Here is a 22,431-nt window from a genome sequence, read left to right on the forward strand (position 1 = left end):
GTTTTCTGCGCTTCATGTGGTTAAGAGTCTTTGACACTATCCTGGTTCATTTAGCATTTGATTTTACTTTTTAGTTGACAGGTTCTCAGATCAGATCTGCGAATGATCTATACAGTGAGGCAGAATGGAGATGATAAAATGATAAACGATGTGTGTCTTCATAGTAATTCTTAATTTAATGAGACATACAAATGTGTAGGTGTACTCAGTTATCAGTAGTAAAGAGAGCATAACTTAATGAGTAAAAGTGAAGCTGAGATCAGGTTCCAGTTTTATTTACAGAATCTCCATCTTAAATCTCCATACATCTTAAATTAGCCAAATATCAAAAAACACTAAAATAAACAGAATTACTCTACATGTACTATGTTAAACAGTAGCACACCCACTTAGAGGTCACAGAGTTGAGTGAATAGTGTCATTTAAAATAAAAGATCTTAAAATCCACGTGTTGATGGCACAAAAGAAAAGACATTTCATGGACAGTACTGATCCTGTAACTCTCCGCATGGATGTGCCACTCATTTTGTACAGATATATCATAAATAGTTTTGAGGAATATGTTCAGATTGTCAATCAGTCTTTCTATTAAACAACAAAACATCATATTATTTCACTGTGAACTGGTATATATTACATTACATTTATATTTTAAGTGTGACCTATATTCATCGAGAGGCACCTGGTCAATAGTGGACGCTTCCAGAAACTATCCAGACATGAAAGTTCAGTATATTTATTACAGATGTCAGTGATGGTTAGCAGATCTGGCAAAGAAATGGAATCAGAACATGTCTCAGCCATTCTATTTTTCTGGATTTGATTTCAATCAAAATGTCTGGTCTATTATATAGACTCTCTGGTTCCCTATTAGATCTTATATAACATGTACCATATATATATATATATACAGGGCTGTATATCCTTCATAAAATTTTTCTTTCCTAGGACATGAGAATTGCTGTTGATTTCTCTGCACATGGCAAGGTTGAATAGTTTTATATATTTGCTTTGATTTTCCTGGTTAATATCTTGCTCTGAGGATGCTTCCAAAGGCATAGAAAGATCTGTTTCCTACAGCAGGTATTTTTCCCCCTTTATATCTACAGCCGAGTCATTGTTACCCATTATGAGAGAGCCGAGATATTTGAAAGCTTAGACCTCTTCAAAGCTTTTCTCGCATATTGCATATTGCCATTCCACTCCTTCCACAGCCTTGCATGTACTTGGTTTTCTCACTTTTGATTATCAACCCAACAGATGATGTTGCCTGCATTTGTATTGTGGGTACAGATGGCTGTATCATCCACATATGCCAGTATCTACCGTGTTCTATTTACAATTGTGCCACTTGGGTTCACATGTGTATCACTCAGAACTTTTTCCAAAGTGATGTTAAAAAGGACAGTGAAGAGGGAGTCTCCCAGTCTCATACCTACTTTACATTTATATTTTAAGTACGACTTATATTCATCGAGAGGCACCTGGGCAATAGTGGAGCTTACTGTGGAGGCTTCCAGAAACTATCCAGACATGAAAGTTCAGTATATTTATTACAAATGTCAGTGATGGTTAGCAGATCTGGCAAAGAAATGGAATAAGAAAGACAATTTTTTTAAATAAAATCATATACCCAGACCAAAGTAACTTTTGTTATCTAAAAGTATCATAACATCTAAAAATCTTACATGTTTCTTACTAACTGTGAAATTCTACCAGCAAAACAAAAAAGGAACATCAAGATATGTGTGTTCCTTGCTAGGTCAACATATATAATTAAGCATAGCAAAATGAACTTATCATTATCCCTGGCGCAGATGCTGTGCCATAATTACAATTAGTAGAGTGACTTTATTGGCTTGGTATATCACAAACTGGATGGAACTGTTACTTAAAATTATAATCACAATACAAATTTATTTTGTACTCTTGGATATCACCATTTTAAATAAAATAACTACTTATGAAAAATCATTAATATGCTACTTAGGTTCCTCAGTAGATTTGTAGGCGAAAACAGCAATTTAATTTCTATCTGTACACCTCAGTAATTAATTACTCTTCCAAGCACATGGTCTTAAAACTGCCATTTCATGAATACCAAATGTAGTCAGTATCAAAACTCACAGGAACTGATAATACATTGTGTCCTGAATTTTATGATATGCCAAACTCCATTTCATGTTCATGTGCAACTGTTAAACTATAGTAATGAAAGCCAATGATACAGATCTGAAAGAGTTGACAAATGCTTAGTCAAATTCCTTTGAAATTCAAACTTTAAAACAGAACACTGTCACAAAGTTTCATCAATGAATTTTGTTACAAATGAGACGAATTTTTTGATATTTAAACACTGATTACAATATGAACTATAGTAGTGAATGACCAATAATGCAGGTCACATAAACGAATTGTCATATTCTCTCAAATTTATACTGCAAACAGAGTGCTACACTGACTGTACATTTCATATGCAAATAGCTGTCGTCAGTTTCAATATAAATAATATATGACCAGTGATCTTGTAAAAGAGTAACAAACACTCGGTCAAAATATTATAAATTAAAAATATCCGCATTAAATAACACAACTGTTATACTTCTAAATAGAAACATCTTCACTTGAAATTTATGTTCTGTTAATAAAAAGATGGAAATCCAAATGTAAAACAGAACACAAAAAAATAAGGAACAATTTGAATAGGAACATGAAAAGCATTCTTTGAAATTTATGATTTTATGTCTCAGCATGAGATGTGTGGGTCTTTGAGCTGCTTAGGCAAAAGAAATGCTTTTGTTTCGTCTTTGGCCTATGGAAGTACGATGAGCTTTCAAAGCAGTTATTGTGGCCACTGCTTCAGGATTACTGTTCAGTGGACAATATTTGATAGTGTGAGCATCATCTCCTTTAGCATTGCATATAGGACAAGTGTATGCTCGTAGGATCGGACAGACCACTCGTCCCTCGCAATCTTTCAGTATGTGGCGCCTGTAGTAAGATTCTTGTTCCCCATTGTTCTTACAAAATACACATTCTTGGATCTGCTTCTTTGTTCTCTTCTTGGAACGTACGGTGGAGGCTGTAGAGGTGCACCCAACAGCCAAATTAATCATTCTGTTGGATTCTAGGAAAGTTGACATACATGAGGATCTGTCAGTTGGCATAAATTCAGGGCAATACTCTGAATCCTGTCCATTTAAACGGAATTCTCTCATCACATCGTCTGGAAAAGATGATAAAATTTATTACAAGCACTAGTGAAAAGATGACCGACCAGCAATTCAAATAATTAGGATGCAAAGGTTCAGTACTATTGCTAATAGTGGTATTGAATCATTAAGCTTGTGAGAAGAACAGTATAGCAGTTACAATCAAATGTACTCATTCTGACTTCCAATCATTCATGTGTATCATTTTAAATCATTTGAATCTTTTATAATTTAACTGACAGTTTCTGGTCTAAGGTGATTACTAAGATCAGTCTTTTGGAATATGATGCAAGTAGTTTGGTAAATTTTGCAGGAACCTGTTGCTTTAAGACATAAAAGTATTCATTGGCTCTGACGATGGAGGCAGTGGGTCCTCCACGCCCTAAAAGACTGAGAACATAATATTCAATGCTGTGGGAACCTCTGATTTCACATGCAACTGATAATTTAATGGGTGAAAACATGAATATCATAAAGAGAAACACAGAAGACTAAGAATATGTTTCATCTCACATCATCAGAATGCAGGCACTATAATAAATGTGAAAATTTGGCAGAGTCCAGATATTTGGGAATGACATTAACAAATCAAAATTCTATTCATGAGAAAATTTAGAAGAGGGTAGTTCAGCGAATGCTTGCAACCAATCAGTTCAGAATATTTTTATCTTCCATTAGCTACACAAAAAGAGGCTGAGTCGACCCCAGGGCAATAGTGCGGCTGGAAGGTTTAGGTCAATTGAAAAAAACCAATAACTTAATCAGGAATCGAACCCGCGGCCTTCCGGCTCGTAGCATAATGCCTCAACCAACTACGCTACCGCGTATCCCGTGTACATTCATTAAAGTTAAAAATGCATGTATGAACAGTTAAAATAACATCCCATATCATAATGTATTATAATATGTAAACCTGTATATTCCGTACTAATGATTACAGAAGTCTAAGTACCCACACTATTTACATAAAAAGGAACCGAACTTAGTATCCGCGTTATCTAGGAATTCGTCCAATTCGTGTAATTTATATTGGATCCACACTCACTATGCCATCGTTAGCATCAAATGAAATAAGTTTTTTGGAGAGGAAGTAAGTTGTAAAGGAGCTGCCAGAATCATTATTATGCATAAGCAAAACCGACCCAGGGTCGATTGAACTTGATCATCTATACATTTACTATCCTGCTGTTGCTAACTGTGCAACATATAGGCTTCACAGCAATCTAGTTTCATAAATGGAGGGCACTTTGGAAACTGAACCGTCAATCGGAACGCTTTGAAATCTGATAGAGCGCTTCAAGTGAAATTCAAAGCTGTATTTTGTTATCGCAAATGTGCTTACCTTCCACTATTCCACAGTACGGTGCCTCGAGAGAAAAGGTCCATTTAGAAAACAATCTCTCGACTTCCTCGGCTAGGCTTCTGTTGAGTGGGTAGAGGAGTGGAAACACATGATTTTCAAACGCAGCCTGGTTCTCCATCGATGAAATCATCTCGTACACCTGACTCTTACTAGATTTAGTTTCAGACGTAACCTCCTACGAAGCAACAGCCAGTCTCAATACCCAATCAAACCCCAGAAATTATAACGTGCCATGGAATCTGTATCGAAATCTCGTAAGACATTGGAAAACGAACCAGAAAATAAAAATTAAATTAGTACAGACAAGTCTATTTTTTTTTCTTTTACGGCCACGAGGTACGAGTGTTGACACTAGTTCAGTGGTACAGTGGTTCAGTACAGTGCGTGAAGATAATGTGAAAAATGGATACTGAAATGTGCGGTATGGGCTGATGTTCTGTCCGTAGTTCATTTAAATAAGTCGTGTGAAAGAGGAAACTGCGTAATCATAAGCTTCTTTAGTTGTTCTCTTTTGCGAGTATTATGGCGATAGGCAAACGGAGACGAGAAATAATGAAGAGTTTTGATCAGAAATTCATAAGGGAAGGGTCCACTTTAAAGACAAAAGCGTAGTTCGACGTACAATAATAAAATGAGTCTAATAGGGTTGGAGGGTGTTGACTACATTCATTCATGTCAGGGTAGGGATCACTGACGGGCTCTTGTGAACATTGTACCGGTAATGAAATTCAAGGTTCCATAAAAGAGGGAGAATTTTGTAACTAGCAGAGGGGTCTTCTGCACAGTTATTTTGTATATACGAGTACACAGGGTGTCCCATGACGTAAGCCGATACTCCAGCTCGTTCAATAGTAAGAACAACAAAATGATCACTCTTTATTTTTTAATTGTATTGACCTTGAAAGTAGGCGACGTATCGTCAAAGTCGATGTTGTAACTGACGGTCAGTCAGTCTGTCTGTCTGGGGCTCATGACCAGATGTTTTCTTCTTTGTGAAAGTTGCTGTCCTGTCCATTTGGGGCGCCCTCTCTGACGAGAGGTCGGGCCTGTCATTTGTCAGTCTTAGTCAGTCCATGTCATTAAACGTTGCCTTGGACAGCCTATGTGCAGAGCCTGAGACAGATGAGATGGAAGCCGGGCCAGTCAGAAATGTGGGGCTCACATCCTCCTCACCCATATCGAATTATCTGGGGTCCGCCTAGGCCAGGGCCCTGCTGGCCACCTCCCTCTATATGTATATATAAGTAAAAGTAAAGGTATCCCTGTAACAGACCGTGAAGACCCATAGGGTTGTGAGACGTTGAGGGTCCCACATTTTCTAGACAATCGGCTCACAGATGGCGGTAAGGTTGTCAGCCCTACGCGCCGGCCGCCCTTTACCCCCAAGAATATTCCTGGTACTCATTTCTGTTAGAGGCTGGGTCGACCACAGGGCCATAGTGCGATTGGATGGATTAGGTCAAATTAAAAAAAAATCCAATTACCTCATCGGGAATTGAACCGCGACCTTCCGGCTTGTAGCATAGTGCCTCAACTACGTTACCGCGTGCCCCTATATATATATATATATATACCTTCAGAAATTAAAAAAAAAATGTGATGGCGTAGGCATAATTTTAGCAGTTTTTAGCAGATCGAATGCTGCATTTCTGTGTGCTTCACTGAATGCAGGAGTCTAATGCTCCTCTTATTCAGTCTGGCCGTTGAGATTCTGGTAGCAAAATCGACAAGCCTATAGCTGCCCGTTGTTATTGTTAATCAGGAATAATATAAGTCGCCTATAGTAAGTTATCACAAAATACTGATGACATATTCCGCGCTTCTAGACAATAAGGTATTTAATTTATAACTGAAATGTTGCCTCTTGTCTCCCAGCCTCTGATCATTAATGGAACTTGTAATTATCTGTGCACTATTTACCGGTTTCTGATTGGAAAAATAAATAGATCAGAGTCATAGAAGCTCTTGAGACTTATAATTAAACTGTGGATTGTGCACCTTTTCCTGCATGAACAAGGTCTTATAGCATAGTTTCTGAAATGAGGGGACGTAACCTGTTCTAACTGGGCGAGTTTCCGAGTTTTTCAAGAATTATTTAAAGCGTAGTTGTGGCAAGCCAGCGCGTCATGTGTTTCCGGAAGCTGTGGCTGCAGATAGCCAAATATTTGACTGATATTTTGTGACTGATGAGGGATTTTTACAGCTTACTGTGGGCATACCTAGCTTGTAAAGCTATTTCCGTTTTTTCTGTCACCGTATAGCCTTTGACCGGCAGAGTTTGGAGGGGGAGGAGCCATTAAATATATGTGTAATTACAGGATGTCGTTTTATTACAAAGTTTGGGCACCCGTGACTTATAATGTTTGGCCGTATTCATCCGGCTGTCACAACGCCACTTGAAAATACCTTACCCTGCACATCTGATGTAGTTCCGTTTGGTTCGCTAAAATCCCCAGTGTCATAAATCCTTCGTATACCTTGTTATACATATAACCAAAGTCAGCAAATCATCAAATGGCATCTCACATGACTCACCGACTCATATCTGAGCTCACTAGACGCTGGTAGATCTATAACGTTTTATTTTAAGTGCACATCTGCATATCGAGACAAGTATAAACTCTCTTCTGCAATCTGTAAATATTCTTTAAATATGTAAACAATATGTTTTAAAGTTTAATCTCCACAAAACCCCTTGTGATACAGTTTCTTACACAAATCTCCCTGAACGTTTTCTTACTATTTTCATGTTGTTGCAGTGAACAATATGCATATGCACTTGCCCTATTTTATTCCGTTTAGTAACTGACAGTTGTTGGGCTTACTTACCAGTAACCGGTTAATGCCTCTGTTGCCCTGGAAACACCTTCCCTCTGGTACTGATTATAAGCGACGTAAATGCAACGCGTTACTCTGCGAGTTATGACCGAACTGAGCAGCTTGCGCAGCAAGTGACACTCGCTGCTCTGGACATATCGTCCTCCCCTCCAAAGAACCACGTGTTTCTGTCTCTTGAGAACTCGGTACGCATGGAAGTTTGTAAGGGAATCAACAAGACCGAATAAGAGCGCAGTTTACGTTGTCAAGACCGTTCGTTGGGCCCACCCATCCCTCTATCCCATGGGTACCGAGGGCTTTTCCGCGGGGTAAAGCGGCCGAAGCGTGAAGCTGATCACACTTCGAACTAGTGCCGAGATCAAGAACACGTAGATATATACATGCACTCCCTCATACGTCTTAGTGGCGTATTGCTTATTTATACAATTTCTTTATTAAAACCGTCACAACACAACAATATTAAGGTCGGTGCCTAGTTTGGCTCTGCTACATGTTTCGGCCATTAATAGCCACCATCAGGCAAATACATGGCTAACATATATACAACGACTGAACTGCAGTACTAATAAAATTGGATACAATAATATTAATTATATTAAAATATTTGGCGTAAAAATACAATAAATTAGATTATATAAAACAAAAATTATAATATAAAACAAGAATAATATTCTTCGAGTGATGTTTTACATCATCGAGTCAGTCGTTGGTTTTTGCTATCTTGTGTTCCCACGGACAAATTGGAGTATTCTATATTTTGTATATATACGTGTATAATAAACTGTTTTGGAGGCTCGTGATGTAGATGTAGTAATATTAATGTTAATTACTTAGTCTGTGCCTCATCTTGCAAAGTATTGTCCGTTCTGTAGGGAATGTAAACGACTCGTATATTATTGTATATTGTATATTATAACACAACAGGATGCATGAAATGAAAATTATTGCTTATTTAGTTGAGCACAGGGGCAACTTTACCTTCATCAGAAGACGAATTTCTGTGTACACGTAATATTTCAGCCGGCAACAGGAAGACCGTTATATTTATGTACAAAGGCTCTAAGGCAAAGGGTTTTTTGAATGGCGATGTTAATTGAATAGTCAGAAAATCTGCACACAGACCAACTGGGAAGCGAACCAGGCGGCCGGTTGGGAAACCGATGAATGGCCTTAAATAATTACGCGTTATTTGTGGCTTCATGGCCTGTGATGTAAACTAGCACATACACCTGTTTCGTTAAGACGGTTAAGACGTAGTGGTGTTTATCAATTCGTATTTAGCAAGAACTTCATGTATCCTGCGCTAGATGTAGACAGCGTACAGTTTCAGTGTACCCATTAGGTAGACACTCACCGCCTGTTATTCTGATGGTAAAATGAGGTTCTCGATATATCGCTCTCGACACGATCAGCAATATGTGCGCTTTATTTTTTATCGTTTTATAGTACTATAAATCCTATAAATATTGTAGTGACCGGTAGTGACCGTAGTGACCGTAGTGACTATCAAGAGTTAATTGTCTGTTGTCATATCAGTGCTTAAGATGACAGTAGTTTTCGTCTTTTCCAACGCCTCTTTGATTTTTAAAGATACCATGACCATATCAGGGAGAAATTTCACGTTACAGACCTAACGTATTATATGTACAAACAGAATGCCGTTTAGTATCAACCTCCAGACGTTCACAATAATTTTATATTACGAGTATTAACTATTACAGATTAGAGATTCGTAAAGGAACTGCCCATGCGTATTATAAAGTAATTCTGAAATATACCAGAGTTTGCCGTAACTTCCACCTGAAGGTTTCGAACTACTACAGAAGATAATGCCAGTACGAGATAAATATAAAGGTTAGTTGTCTGAATCAAGTTTATGATATTTTACAAAATAATATAATTGAATGAAAATTTGTGTATTGCACAAAAGTCCAAACCACTAAATCTCGTTATGTGTCAAAACGCTGTTTAACTCTGCAATGGCCAGCGAAAATTTGTAATTCTTGTTCGTTGTTACAATGGCGTACAGTGTTTCTCAATCGCCGGGCCGCGAGAGGTTCTCCTGGAATTTGTCATTTAATTCTCTGTGTATTTTTCATGAATAAATATTTTGTAGTGGAAATATTCTGAGGAGAATAATATTTGTGAATGTGTGGAAAAGCTCAGACCCAAGTCGCGTAAATAAAATCTGTAGCAAATGACAATGACCAAGCCACGTATTTTTAAAAATGGAAGTATTCATGATTGATCGGGAATTTTCAGTCATCGAAATCGTTCAACTTTTGGGAAAGCTGTTTATGACCGGTCATAAAAATTGCCTGCAAGCCGATTACAACAATGGGCGGCGCACCCTCTGTTCTAAAAACTGAAGGAAATAGTTCAAGGCAGTTTGTATTCGGTTCTCAGCTCTAGCAATACTAACTACTGTTTCTTCGCAAGTTCGCATTGCAGTGTGGTGCTTGTTTCGAAACTCGAGTGTCGTGAGTTTTTAAAAGTAACAAGCCCACAGATTTAAATTTTAACATAAATAAGAGACAAGGTACTTTGTTTAATTTTGGTGTTAAGAAATCTCGTTTCGAAGGTGTTTGTGACGCAACAATTAGTGATTCACCCCCCTCAAGCCTACAGAGCGATGTCAAGGATGTACTAAAGGATGGGACATCTATCAGTACACAGAATGAAACGTCTGCATTCACACGTAAGTACGTGTACATGGACAGTTACTTAAATTTGTTTTCAAAAAACGTCTTGACATCGACCAATTGCCACGACCTGAATGTGTCACGTGTGCTGCTGTTCTGGGAAATGAAGCTCTGAAGCCATCGCGACTTACCTGACGTCAACACAAAACATTTCGATCTAGACAACAAACCCACTGAATCCTTTAGGCGCAAAGGAGATGGGCTTAAAACAGAGAAGAAAATTATTTCCCAAGCTACAACCACGGACGCATCACTTCTGATGGCATCCTACTTAATATCATTACAGATAGCTAAATGTAAAAACCGTATTTCATTAGCGAAGAACTCATTAAGCCTTCTTTGATTGTTAGCGTAATGAAGTGTTAGTTCAGTCTGCGGCAAGCAAAATGGAAAGACATCCCAGTCTCGAAAGATACAGTTGTAAGGCGGATATCTGATGTGGCAGAAGATACAGAAACACAAATCTCTGAAAAAAATAAAAATCGAAATTGTTACATTGCAACTGACCGAACAGACAGATATTCCGATATTTTGCTTACGTACGTACGATGACTGCCTCCGCCTCTGTGGTCTAGCGGTTACAGTTCCTGGCTACAGATCCAGAGGTGCCGGGTTCGATTTTCTAAGAAGTAGTGGGTCTGGAACGGGGTCCACTTAGTCTCATGAGGATAATTGAGGAGCTATTTCAAGGAAATAGGGGCTCCGGTCTAGAAAACCGAAATTAACGGTCGTGGGGATTCGTTGCGCTGACCACGCGACACCCTCTACCCGCTAGAGTTGGCACTAACTTCGCCGACAAGTGGCGGTCGCTCGGTCGGTATAGTTCGCTTGCCGACTAAAGCCACGGAGTTTTTTAATGTACGATATATTGAACATGATGACAGTGACATGAAGGAAGCCATTTAAAGCGTTTCTGAATTACCTACGCACACAAACAGCAGTGAAATTTTAAAAGTTTTAGATGGTTCCATTGACTAGAGAGGTCTCGAATGCAAAAATTATGTTGAGTTTGTACTGACGGCACTACCTGTCTTACAGGCACAAATTTAGGTTTAGTCACTAAAATTAAGGATACGGCGGGCAGTAAGTTACTGTTACCGCATTGCTACATTCATAGGCAAGACCTGGCGTTCAAAAAATGGCACCCGAGCTTAATGAAGTCCTGTCTCAGTGTGTTAAGATTATATAATTATAATATACAGTGCGTACAATCAAGTGCGCGCCGCGGCTGCAATTTGCCGTGAGCCATACCACCGCAGAACGGATGCATCTCCTCCCCGCGACTGCAGTGCTCCTACGCCGATGGTTGCATAATCGGAACCCGAGGTTGCATTAAACAGTCAGTCTTTGTCTTGCTGTGGAAGTGGAGTGGAATGTTTACAGCTGTCGACAGACGGTGGAAATGAAGTTCACTATTAAACAGCGTGTGTTTATTGTCGAAACTATTGCAAGGAAAAACATTTACAGAAAATTCGCACGTAGGTTTCGTCAGAAATATCCTGACTCGCCAGTTCCCACAAAGTCGTGTGTAAACAGGCTTCTGAAAAAGTGGCGGGCCACAGGTTCAGTGAGTGACAAGAAGAAGCAATCGAAGAGAACTGTGCTGACTGAAGAAAAGGTTAAGGATATTCAGGCAAGATTACAGATCAGTCCTCGAAAATCGTTAAGACGCTTAGCACAGGAAACTGGTGTTTCGCTAGGATCTGCTCGCACAGCCACAAAGTTAATCAAATTTCGCCCGTATAAAGTAACAGTTGTGCATGAGCTGAAAGAACCAGATCATGCAGCAAGAATTCGTTTTTGCAACTGGCTGCTGCAAAATGTACACGATGGAATAGTGGATCCTCAGCTTCTATTCATGACTGATGAAGCGTGGTTCCACGTTGGTGGCCACGTCAATGCACAAAACGTAAGAATATGGAGCAATGAAAATCCTCACGCTATACAGCAAGTGCCATTACATAGTGAAAAGGTGGGTGTGTGGTGTGCTGTAAGCCCGCGGCGAATCATTGGCCCCATATTTTTCCACGATACCGTGAACTCTGATCGGTACATTAATGACATACTGAATCCCTTCTTCGATCAGTTGAATGCCGAAGAAAGACAATACGGGTATTTTCAGCAGGACAACGCTACAGCACATACGGCTAATGCATCCATGGTCGCAATACAGGAAGTGTTTGAAGACAGAATTGTCAGTAGAGGACTGTGGCCTCCCAGATCCCCAGATCTCAGTATTTCTGATTATTATCTTTGGGGCAACCTGAAGCAAAAAGTCTACAAAAATAATCCCCGCAGCATTGATAGTCTTCAAAATGAAATTACACGCGTAATTCATTCAATTACCGTCGACGAACTGCAGAGAGTGTCGCGTAATTTATTTGTGAGATGCGCGGCATGTTTGCAAGCAGAAGGAGGTCACTTTCAGCACCTGTTATAAACCACGGTAAGTTATCTTTTTACTGTATTCTTATAAATGTGTGCATGTAGAGCAACTGATGGACGGAGACTCAGCGACACCACTACACTCACGCTATCGGGGAACGGCACTGCAGTCGCGGGGAGGAGTTGCATCCGTTCTGCGGTGGTATGACTCACGGCAAATTGCAGCCGCGGCGCGCACTTGATTGTACGCACTGTATTATATTATATACAAACAGTGCTTTCAATACAAGACTGTTAAAGCACTGTGCAATGAGATGGGCTCTGATCATAAAATCTTCTAATTCCATTCAGAAGTTCTTTGGTTGTCCCGCGGTAGAGTTCTCAAGAGGAAGGAAGTTGGGCTGCTTCTAACTGATAGGAAAAGTGAACTGTCCCGCTATTTCCAGGATGGAGTTATAAGCAGCAGTGTTGGTGTTACTGATCGTGGGTTTGGAAAGCTCGCCGTTGAGACGGTCTCAGGCGGCGCGATGGGCATGTGGCGTTTGTGGCGACCGGTTCAGGCATTCAAGTAATATTGAGATTATTAGCTCAACAATTTGAAAGACTTCAGTGTTGGTATTACTGGTTTGAGATATTTATGAAGTGTGCCGTTGAGATGACCTCAGGTGGCATGATGCATATTCCAAGTTTCAACGTTCAGAAGTTGTTAGGGAGGATATCCTGCAGACACACACAAAGCAACGTGATCTCATAAGCCCACTTTTATTGTTTTCAAAACAAGGAATGTGCACTGAGAGGTAAGCCAAAAGGAAAGAGACCAATGGGAAGACCAAGGCGTAGGTGGGTGGACAATATTAAAATGGATCTTAGAGAGATAGAGTGATATGGATTGGATTGATCTGGCTCAGGGTAGGGACCAGTGGAGAGCTCTTGTGAACACGGTAATGAACTTTTGGGTTCCATAAAATGCTGGGAACTTCTTGAGTAGCTGCAGATTTGGCTGCTCCTCCAGAAGGGCTCAGCTCCATGTGTAATGAAGTAAGTAAATAGGTGTTTCTCTTTACAGTATCTACATTATCACCCAGTAGATTCACATCATCGGCATAGACCAACAGCTGATGTGTCCCGTTTAATTTCAGTCCCGCCTGGTTTTCCTGGACCTTCCTAATTCTAAAGCAAAGTTGAAAAGGAGTGGCGGTAAAGTATCTCCTTGTTGTAGACCAAGGGTCTCCAAACTACAGCCCGGGGGCCACATCCGACCCGCGATGTGATTTTATCCGGCCCGCAAAAGAATTGTGCAGAAATGCGCCAGTTGAACTAATTTTCTAATAAGTACTGGTAAAAAAATACTTGTTCACAGATTTCAAATTCATTAATTAAGATTGTGTTTAAAATATATTGATATTCCATATTATGTTAATATTAATATTATTCGCAATTTTACTAATTCTGGACCGCATACTGCGCGGTATTTCTTCGTACTTGTTCGGCCTCGATCGGCAGTGTCACTTCGTGGCAATGTAGGTAGCGCGAGCAGTTCGTTACTAGCCGTCTTGTGCACAAGACTTCTTGCAGTGGTGCACTGTAATTGTAACAGATCATCATCACCTCAATTTAGTCAGATTTTAAGAATGCAAAAAGAGTTCCATCATTCACATTAATTGTTTTATTATAATTTGTGATGAAAATATGAGCATTTGCTGCTACTGCCTGTTTTCGTTAATATAAGATAATTTATTCTCACGTACTTTGTATTTAGGTTATGAAATTCTGTGCTTTCAATAAAACTCATATACCTAGAGTTATTAATTTCTCATTTTATCCGGCCCGCTGAAAGTGCTGAATTACGTAATGTGACCCGCGGTTCGAAAAGTTTGGAGACCCCTGCTCTAGAGCATTCTGGATAGGAAATTTATCGGACAAATGTTTACCTATAAGGACTTTACTATACGTTTCGTTTAAACACATTTTAATCAGCCTAACTAGTTTCATGGGTACCCCAAACTCTATTGTACAATACTAACCTCCTAAATGAATCATAGGCTTTCCTGAAGTCTACAAACAGCTGATGTACTGTCTCATTGTACTCCCATTTTTTCTCCAATATCTGACAAATGCAAAAGATCTGATCAGTAGTTGATCTGTTACGACGAAACCCACGCTGATGATACCCAATAATTTCATCTATGTATGGAGTTAACCTTGAGAGAAGAATATTGGATAAAATTTTGTATGAAGTTGGTAGCAGTGATATCCCCCGATAATTCCTGTAGTCAGTTTTATCACCCTTCTTGTGAACTGGTACAATAATAGACTCCTTCCACTGATCAGGCACTTTTAGTTAGAGGACTAATGGTAATGAATTTCGAGTGAACCTACAATTCACGAAAAGCAAGGCCCAGTGCAGCACACCAATTAATGTGATTAAATTAACGAAATGAACGTGTTAAATGAAAGAGTCATTGAGTCATGAGTGAAGACCCGTCTGTCAGTCTCTTCAGTCTACTGCAAGCAACACTTTGACGACTCAGAAACAAAGTCTGTGGTCTACCGCTTCCTGAAACATGGCTATCTGCGCCTGGAAATCTGCTTACGATCATAACCGCATCTAGTACCTCCCAGATATGGGAATTCAGTGTGATTAGCTGTGAATTTCCCGTGGAATGTCTACATAGCTATTTCCAGACATTCTCTAAAAAGCAACCTTTTTTTATTGCTAGTGGGGTGGGACTAAGTCCCTTGTACTGCGGCCACTTCTGGCCTAATGTACACGTACCAGCCCCAGATGATAGGTGAGGGTGATTGTGGAGCAATTGGTGGAATGAAGATTGGCAGGGGAAACCGAAGTACTCGGAGAGAACCTGCCCCAGCGCCACTTTGTCCACCACAAACCCCAGTTGACCAGACCCGGGATCTGTTGTGGGCTAAAGACGTCGTGGCCTATTTCAATCGTCATTTTCCTCCATAACGAATATCAAATAAACGTGTGATCAGGAAAGCCGTTCTCTGGACCGACAACCGTACCGGATACCTGCAGATTAAAGAGAAGATGCCTTCAGCATTAATCGCAATTCCAGTATTACCAACTTGATGGGCTGCAGTTTCTTTGTGTCTAGACTTCCGCTTTTGGAGCTCTGTAGCAGCTCCGCGCCACCGCTTCCTGTTGGACTTCCCAAGCAACACTATAGGCCGAATATGAAGTTAATTTTATCCTTTTATTCATCCGCTCTTTCTTGTTAAAGACGTCTTCAGTCAGATACTGGGAAGCCTAAGGCTTGGTGTTACGCATGTGCATAACATGGCAGTGTTTCCCTGGCGTACATGTATTGTCATCATAGTCTTACTGGTCGTGGTTCCGGCATTTTCACAGACGGAAAACAAATTGTGGCGGTCACAGGAAGATCCACTATTTAGTGGTGGGAAAGTGTTTGTGGAACGCCTTGAGGATGGAAGAAATAAAATGGAGTCAGCTCCTGAGGAAAACTCGCAATATGACGGTTACATGAGCAGTGCATCTAATGAAGATGACGTTGATTCCGAATACATGTATGAAAATATGGATGGGCACCATAGGCCAGAAGATCTGGTACATGTTACTCCAAGTGTACCTTCCGTAGGTATCAGACCAAGCGTAGCAAATGCTCCTCAAGTACCCAGTGGACCACAACCGATGACAGAGTCATCAGCGGAAGGCGAAATGTTACAGCCAACTGATCTCCCAGTGGACGGGAGCACAGGTTGCATTTGTGTTGAATATTACCTCTGTGGAGCTAACAAAACAATTATCACGAACGGCGAGGGAGGCCTTATCGGTGTCAGGTAAAACCCCACAGAAGTGAGTGTTCTTTTCAGTTACAATTCAAACAACCTTTTCCCAATAGAACCTAGTTCACTATTAAGTTAAATAGTAAAGTAAAGCTATCCCTGTAACAGGCCGTGAAGGCCCATAGGGTTGTGAGACGTTGAGGCTCCCACACTATCTAGACAATCGGCTCAAAGATGGCGGTAAGGTTGTCAGCCTTAGGCGCCAGCCGCGCTTTACTCCCCAGGAAAATTATTTAATTAATTCCTGGTATTCATTTCTGTTAGAGGCTGAGTCGACCCCAGGGCCACAGTGTGGCTGGAACGATTGGGTCAATTGAAAAATCCGATGACCTCATCAGGATTTAAACCCGCGACCTTCCGGCTTGTAGCACAGTGCCCCCGCCTAGTTCACTATTACCGAATTTAATTTGATAATTGATAAGCCATTCTTAAATGTTCTGTCTCTTGTCTTGTACAGATCAAATTATTTTGTCCAGTTTCTCCAACTCTGGTCCTGTTGCTAGGCAACGGTGACCGTCACTGTGCTGACTGATAAATTATTGTTGATTCAGTCGTATCTCTCAAGACTTAGTTACTAATTCAGTATAATGTTATGTAGTTGTGAAGCAAGCAGTTCTGGCCTTTTGAAAATACCAGTTTCAACCCTTGTCTGGAGGGACTAAGGAAGCCCACAGAGAACCTGTGAGGATACGTGGCCTCCAGATTGACATATGACCCCAAGGGGCCCTTAGTACGAGGATAAGTGAATGACAGTTATTTGATTTCACAGAATATCTGATGAAAGACAATGCCCCGGTGTGCAAGTGTGCTGCGAACTCCGTGAAGAAGGCAGAGTTACTGTAGCGACATCCAGGCCTCCAAGCTCATGTGGCGTCAGGGGTGGCAACCTGGACGACCTGGACCCCACGGTGATACGTATACTCACAGATAACAACCCCACCGAGTTCGGTGAGTTCCCGTGGATGCTGGCGCTCCTCAGAGAAGAGGACACAGAGGATGGAAGTATGGAGTACTTTTTCCACTGTGGTGCCTCGCTCATTCATCCCCAGGTGGCTCTCACTGCAGCCCACTGTGTTGGCAGGTAGTTTGTGCTCCTCAGTTTTCTCTACCAACACAGATACCAACGTTTTACAGGAAACCGCTTCTTCATCTTCAAGATAATTCTTTTCTGCTCTGAAGATGAAGGCTACTGGTTACTCCGAAACATTGATAAGTGTCTAAAAGGCTATATGGTGTCACCCAGGAGACAGAAATTTTCATAGTCTCTAAGTGGCCACGCCATAGCTCAAGCGGTTAGTCGCTGGCTTCCCACCGCGGCGGCCCAGGTTCAGTCATGTGGGGATTAGTGGTGGACAAAATGGCACTGGGGCAGGTTTTCTCCTAGTACTTCGGTTTCCCCTGCCAGTCTTCATTCCACAATCACATTCCAATCACCCTCACCTATCATCTGGGGGTGGTACAATAGGCCAGAAGTGGCCGCAGTGCCAAGTGGACTCAGTCTCACCCCACTAAGAATAATAATAATTAAAAAAATACTGGTTGAGGTTTACACACATCCTTCAAATAGTGTTGTGTGGTTTGCTGTGCAGTTCACATGCGATATTTTCCTGTAGGGTCTGCTGATTTTGTCTGTATTGAATCACAAAATTCTCATACCTGAGAAATCAAAGGGCAGGGCTGTACATTTTCTCTGGAAACGAGAAACAGCATGTCCACAGTTGGCCTGTAAAAACACAGAAAATGTTCCATGATAAAATTCCTTTAATACACATTCACTTAATTTGCAAGCAATGTATACAAGGAATCTAATAATTCTCTGGCACATGGATATCCTCTTAGGGGTGCTGTCATATTTTGGACTACTTTATACTGTAGTGAATTTTCTTGCAGTCGCAAGGAGAGGGAGCTGAAGATACGGGCCGGAGAATGGGACACTCAGGCCCAGACAGAACCACTGCCATACCAAGAGCGATCTGTTTCTCAGATCATCATGCACCCAGACTACTACAGTGGCGCACTCTATAATGACATTTCTCTTCTCATCCTGGACTCTCCACTGACAGTTGCTGCCAATGTGCTCCCAATCTGTCTGCCAGACCAGGATGCAGTCTTTGATGGAAGCCGCTGCTTTGCCACTGGATGGGGAGTTGATGCTTATGGTCAGTCCCACAGCAGTTTTGACTTCTAACTAACCACTCAACAGCTGTAGGAATGTACGTAGTTTTCCAAATTTCAGATTACATCACGCAAGCTCTGACAAGATATCCTTAAGGACTCTTGGACTGAGCTTTATATATGGATGAGAAACACGGTAAGTGACTGAAAGGATGAAGTCATGTAAAGATTGTGGGAGAGGAAACTTTTGAGGAAGGTGAATGGGTTCATAATTTATCAAAGAGTTTGGAACGTGAGGTAATGATACAAAACCATAGCTTTGGTAGTGAGTATTAAGAGAAGAAGGCCACAGTGTTTAAGGCATGTTACTAAAACATATAAAACAAGGGTAACTAAGAACATTTTTAAACTAGCATAATGTACTTGTCTGTCAAGTAAGAGACAAGAATGGGCATCTGTGATAAGGAGGTCATACAGCACAGTACATTGCACAGAGCCCAACACACGCACTGACATAATTAAAAACAATTATGTTTTAATGGATAAAATGAACTTAACATTTGCAGGAAGAGATGGTAGTTATCAGACAATTCTGAGGAAAGTAGAGGTTCCAATTGTGCCTTCGTCAGATTGCCAGGAGAAACTTCGATCAACGCGACTAGGTCCATTTTTCCGCCTACATGGCAGTTTTATATGTGCAGGAGGTGAACGTGGTGAAGATACTTGCAAGGTAGTCATTAATACTAAATAATTGTTTTTAGTATTCTGAGGTTGTTTTAATCTTTATGATTTGAAAGAAACAAATACCTTATTTAATTTATGGACATCAGCGATGAGGACAGGGACACGGTATTTTGAACCTTCAGAGTCTGTAAGATGTTGAGTATCTGAGTGACTGACTGCTTCTCAAGAAGGGCTTGTCCTCATGGAATTAGGTAGGTATAATCAGATTCAACCGAGATGGCAGTGAGTGTTTTTTGTGTTACTAAGACAGCCAGAGCTAAGAGGCTGTAATGTTTTAGATCTTGTGCATGAACTTCGTTCAGTCTTCTCCAATCTTTGGTTGACATAACAATTACAACTGTTTTATTGTCTAGTTTTCTTCTTTCTTCTGTTAACTCATCTTTACTGAGTCAAAATGTCTTCTCGGCTTTGTTCATATAAGATCTTAAACCCCTTTCCTTCCCCCAGAGCAAGGGACTAGGTCAGATTTCTGTACAAAACAAAAGCGAAAATATAACTACCTATATTTTAATCTTTAGGATTTTATGTGGGGCAAAGCTGACCACTCACCTCAAACTAGTGCTGAGGTCAGGAATACATGGATCTGTATATGCATTCATTGCATAGTGTTTAATTAGTTAAGAATTAGGAAACCTTTACTTTTCCTTTATCATCTGTCTTCATGGTTTTCCAATTAGCTCTTTCGAGCACATTCATAGTGTAAAATTCCTTATGCAGTTGTAGTGCCATCCATCTCAGCTACATAACTAGGCCCTCATACACTCGTATGATTGACCACCTTAATAATAATTTATGTGCTATATAAATCACTTCATAATTAAGTATGGTTGCTTTTTAACTTCTGCAGGGTGACGGAGGAGGACCACTAGTGTGCCAACTTCCTAATGCATCCAGATATGTGCAGGTGGGAATTGTGTCCTGGGGCATTGACTGTGGCATGAATAATATCCCTGGCGTGTACGCGAATGTGCCACGATTTAGAAATTGGATTGATAATTTGCTAAAGAATCTGAGATTGTAGAAATTCTGAAGAGGATTGGGATGCAAATGTTTCAAGTGGCTTGAGTTCTGGTTTCAATTAAGCTCAGGCTTACTGTCCTCTGAAAATCAAGGATAGCTTCATAAAAGCTCGTTTGAATGAACTGGATTCAGAGGGAGCCTAATGTTTCAGGAACATATTGCTTCTGTCTTTGTGCTCAAAGACGGAGGTGACATGTTCCCCAGAATGCTGGTCTTTCTGAACTGCGTGACATTGCAACCCAGAAGCTCATACTCTTCTTACAAACAAAGATGCGTGTTTAATCATTAGTAACTGAAGAGAAATAAGATGTAATACCAAATAATGATGAAACAGTATGATTTGTTTATAGGTTATTTGGACACCATATCAACTGCAGAGGTTTCTTTAATACTGTAGCTGCTGTGATAGTCATCATTGTATTGATAGCAATAATTCATATGGAAATATATACCCATGTATTGACTGTTACATCATAAAATTTGAATCAGGATACAAATCCAGAGGTTCTCTTATTTACAACATTATGTATTCATAGAATGAACATGAATTGTGAGACCTGAATAATATTTACAAATCACTGTTTTGTTGTCTGCCAAATGTATGAGACAAGTGTATTAGAGTAAACAAATGTAGTAAATTATGTATTTATGATAATTTTATTTATAAGTATGTCAATATTACAACTACATTTTACTTTCTAGAGACATATCTACCAGCCGAGGCTGGCACTTCAACCCTAATGGCAGAGCCAGTACTTTCCTTCAGTATGTTGGTAAACCAGACTCATAGCATTGCATGTCAAAAGGTAATGCTGTATCTACCGACCTCTAAAATCTTTGGCCTCCTTTTTTAAAAATGCCAATTTTCCTTCTATCTCTTCCTTTTCAGCTGTCATAATTCATCCAAAATGTGGACTTTGCTACTTTTCTTCTGCGATGTGACTCACTACGTCTCCTCCCTCGCCTTAAAGTTCTTTGGCATTTATCCTTATTTTAAGTCTACTGTGCAAATATATAATGGAAATTTTTGACAGATTAACAAGCTTTTGTGGTGTCTCAAATTTCCTTAATGTTTTACATAGAAGTTCTCTAGCCAACATACCTCAGAGTTACTCAAAATCAATGAACAATAGATGCAAATCAATGCCAATACCAATTTTAATCCATGCATCTGATAAGTGGTTATCTCTTGTATATGATGTTAGCAAAAATGTTATAACCTACATTCAGTAATGATATTCCTCTATAGTTACTGCGTTGTGAATTCAGCATGTTATTGCAGTTTCTCAGTTCTCTGACATACTTACCTTTTTTTTTAATTCGCTTAGTGGGGGGTGGAGTCCAGCTGGGTCTACTTGGCACGGCAGCCACTTCTGGCCTATTGTACCAGCCCCAGATGGTAGGTGAGGGTGATTGTGGAGCAATTGGTGGAATGAAGATTGGCAGGGGAAACCGAAGTACTCGGAGAAAACCCGCCCCAGCGCCACTTTGTCCACCACAAATCCCACTTGACCAGACTAGGGATCGAACTCGGGCCGCCGCGGTGGGAAGCCAGCGACTAACCGCTTGAGCCATGGCGCGGCCTATATTGTTAGACTGATCAAATCATGGAGGATAAGATGTGTTGGATATCTAGCATGCATGGGAGAGAAATGCACACAAAAACATTGACATAAATACCTATCGAATAGGCACCATTAGGAAGTCGGGCACGCGGTAGCGTAGTTGGTTGAGCCACTATGCTACAAGTCGGAAGGTTCAAGTCCCAATGAGGTCATTATATATTTTTTTTTCAATTGACCTAATCCTTCTAACTGCAGTATGGCCCTGGGGTCGACTCAGCCTCTAACAGAAATTAGTACCATGAATATTCTCGCAATATTCTTGGGGGTAAAGGGCGGCCGGTGCGTAGGGCTGACAACCTTGCCGCCATCTGTGAGCCTATTGTCTAGAAAATGTGGGAACCTCAACATCTCTCAACCCTATGGTCTTCCACGGCCTGTTACAAGGATACCTTTACTTGCGTACTTTTTGGGCCGCGCCATAGCTCAAGAGGTTAGTCGCTGGCTTCCCACCGCGGCGGCCCGGGTTTGATCCCGGGGTCTGGTCAAATGGGATTTGTGGTACACAAAGTGGCGCTGGGGCAGGTTTACTCCGAGTACTTCGGTTTCCCCTGCCAATCTTCATTCCACCAATTGCTCCACAATCACCCTCACCTATCATCTGG

General features: G+C 40.6%; 2 protein-coding genes across 2 annotated transcripts; one reads left to right on the forward strand and one right to left on the reverse strand.

Moving 5' to 3' along the window:
• Positions 1-253: 253 nt before the first annotated feature.
• LOC111865993 lies at positions 254-7,573 on the reverse strand. Its single transcript, XM_023854459.2, has 3 exons — positions 7,405-7,573; positions 4,555-4,750; positions 254-3,226 (listed from the first exon to the last, which is right to left on the reverse strand). Exons 2-3 carry the CDS (start codon positions 4,703-4,705, stop codon positions 2,778-2,780), a joined length of 600 nt encoding a protein of 199 aa, XP_023710227.1. The 5' UTR covers positions 4,706-4,750; positions 7,405-7,573; the 3' UTR covers positions 254-2,777.
• Positions 7,574-15,457: 7,884 nt separating this feature from the next.
• LOC111866008 (phenoloxidase-activating factor 2) lies at positions 15,458-20,837 on the forward strand. The gene is made up of 5 exons (XM_023854483.2): positions 15,458-16,319; positions 17,095-17,406; positions 18,216-18,484; positions 19,007-19,170; positions 20,032-20,837. The coding sequence occupies exons 1-5, from the start codon at positions 15,799-15,801 to the stop codon at positions 20,203-20,205; spliced, it is 1,440 nt and encodes a 479-aa protein (XP_023710251.1). The 5' UTR covers positions 15,458-15,798; the 3' UTR covers positions 20,206-20,837.
• Positions 20,838-22,431: the final 1,594 nt, after the last annotated feature.

The sequence above is a fragment of the Cryptotermes secundus genome, unplaced genomic scaffold (genome assembly GCF_002891405.2).
Source record: "Cryptotermes secundus unplaced genomic scaffold, Csec_1.0 scaffold72, whole genome shotgun sequence".
Classification (NCBI taxonomy): Eukaryota; Metazoa; Arthropoda; class Insecta; order Blattodea; family Kalotermitidae; genus Cryptotermes; species Cryptotermes secundus.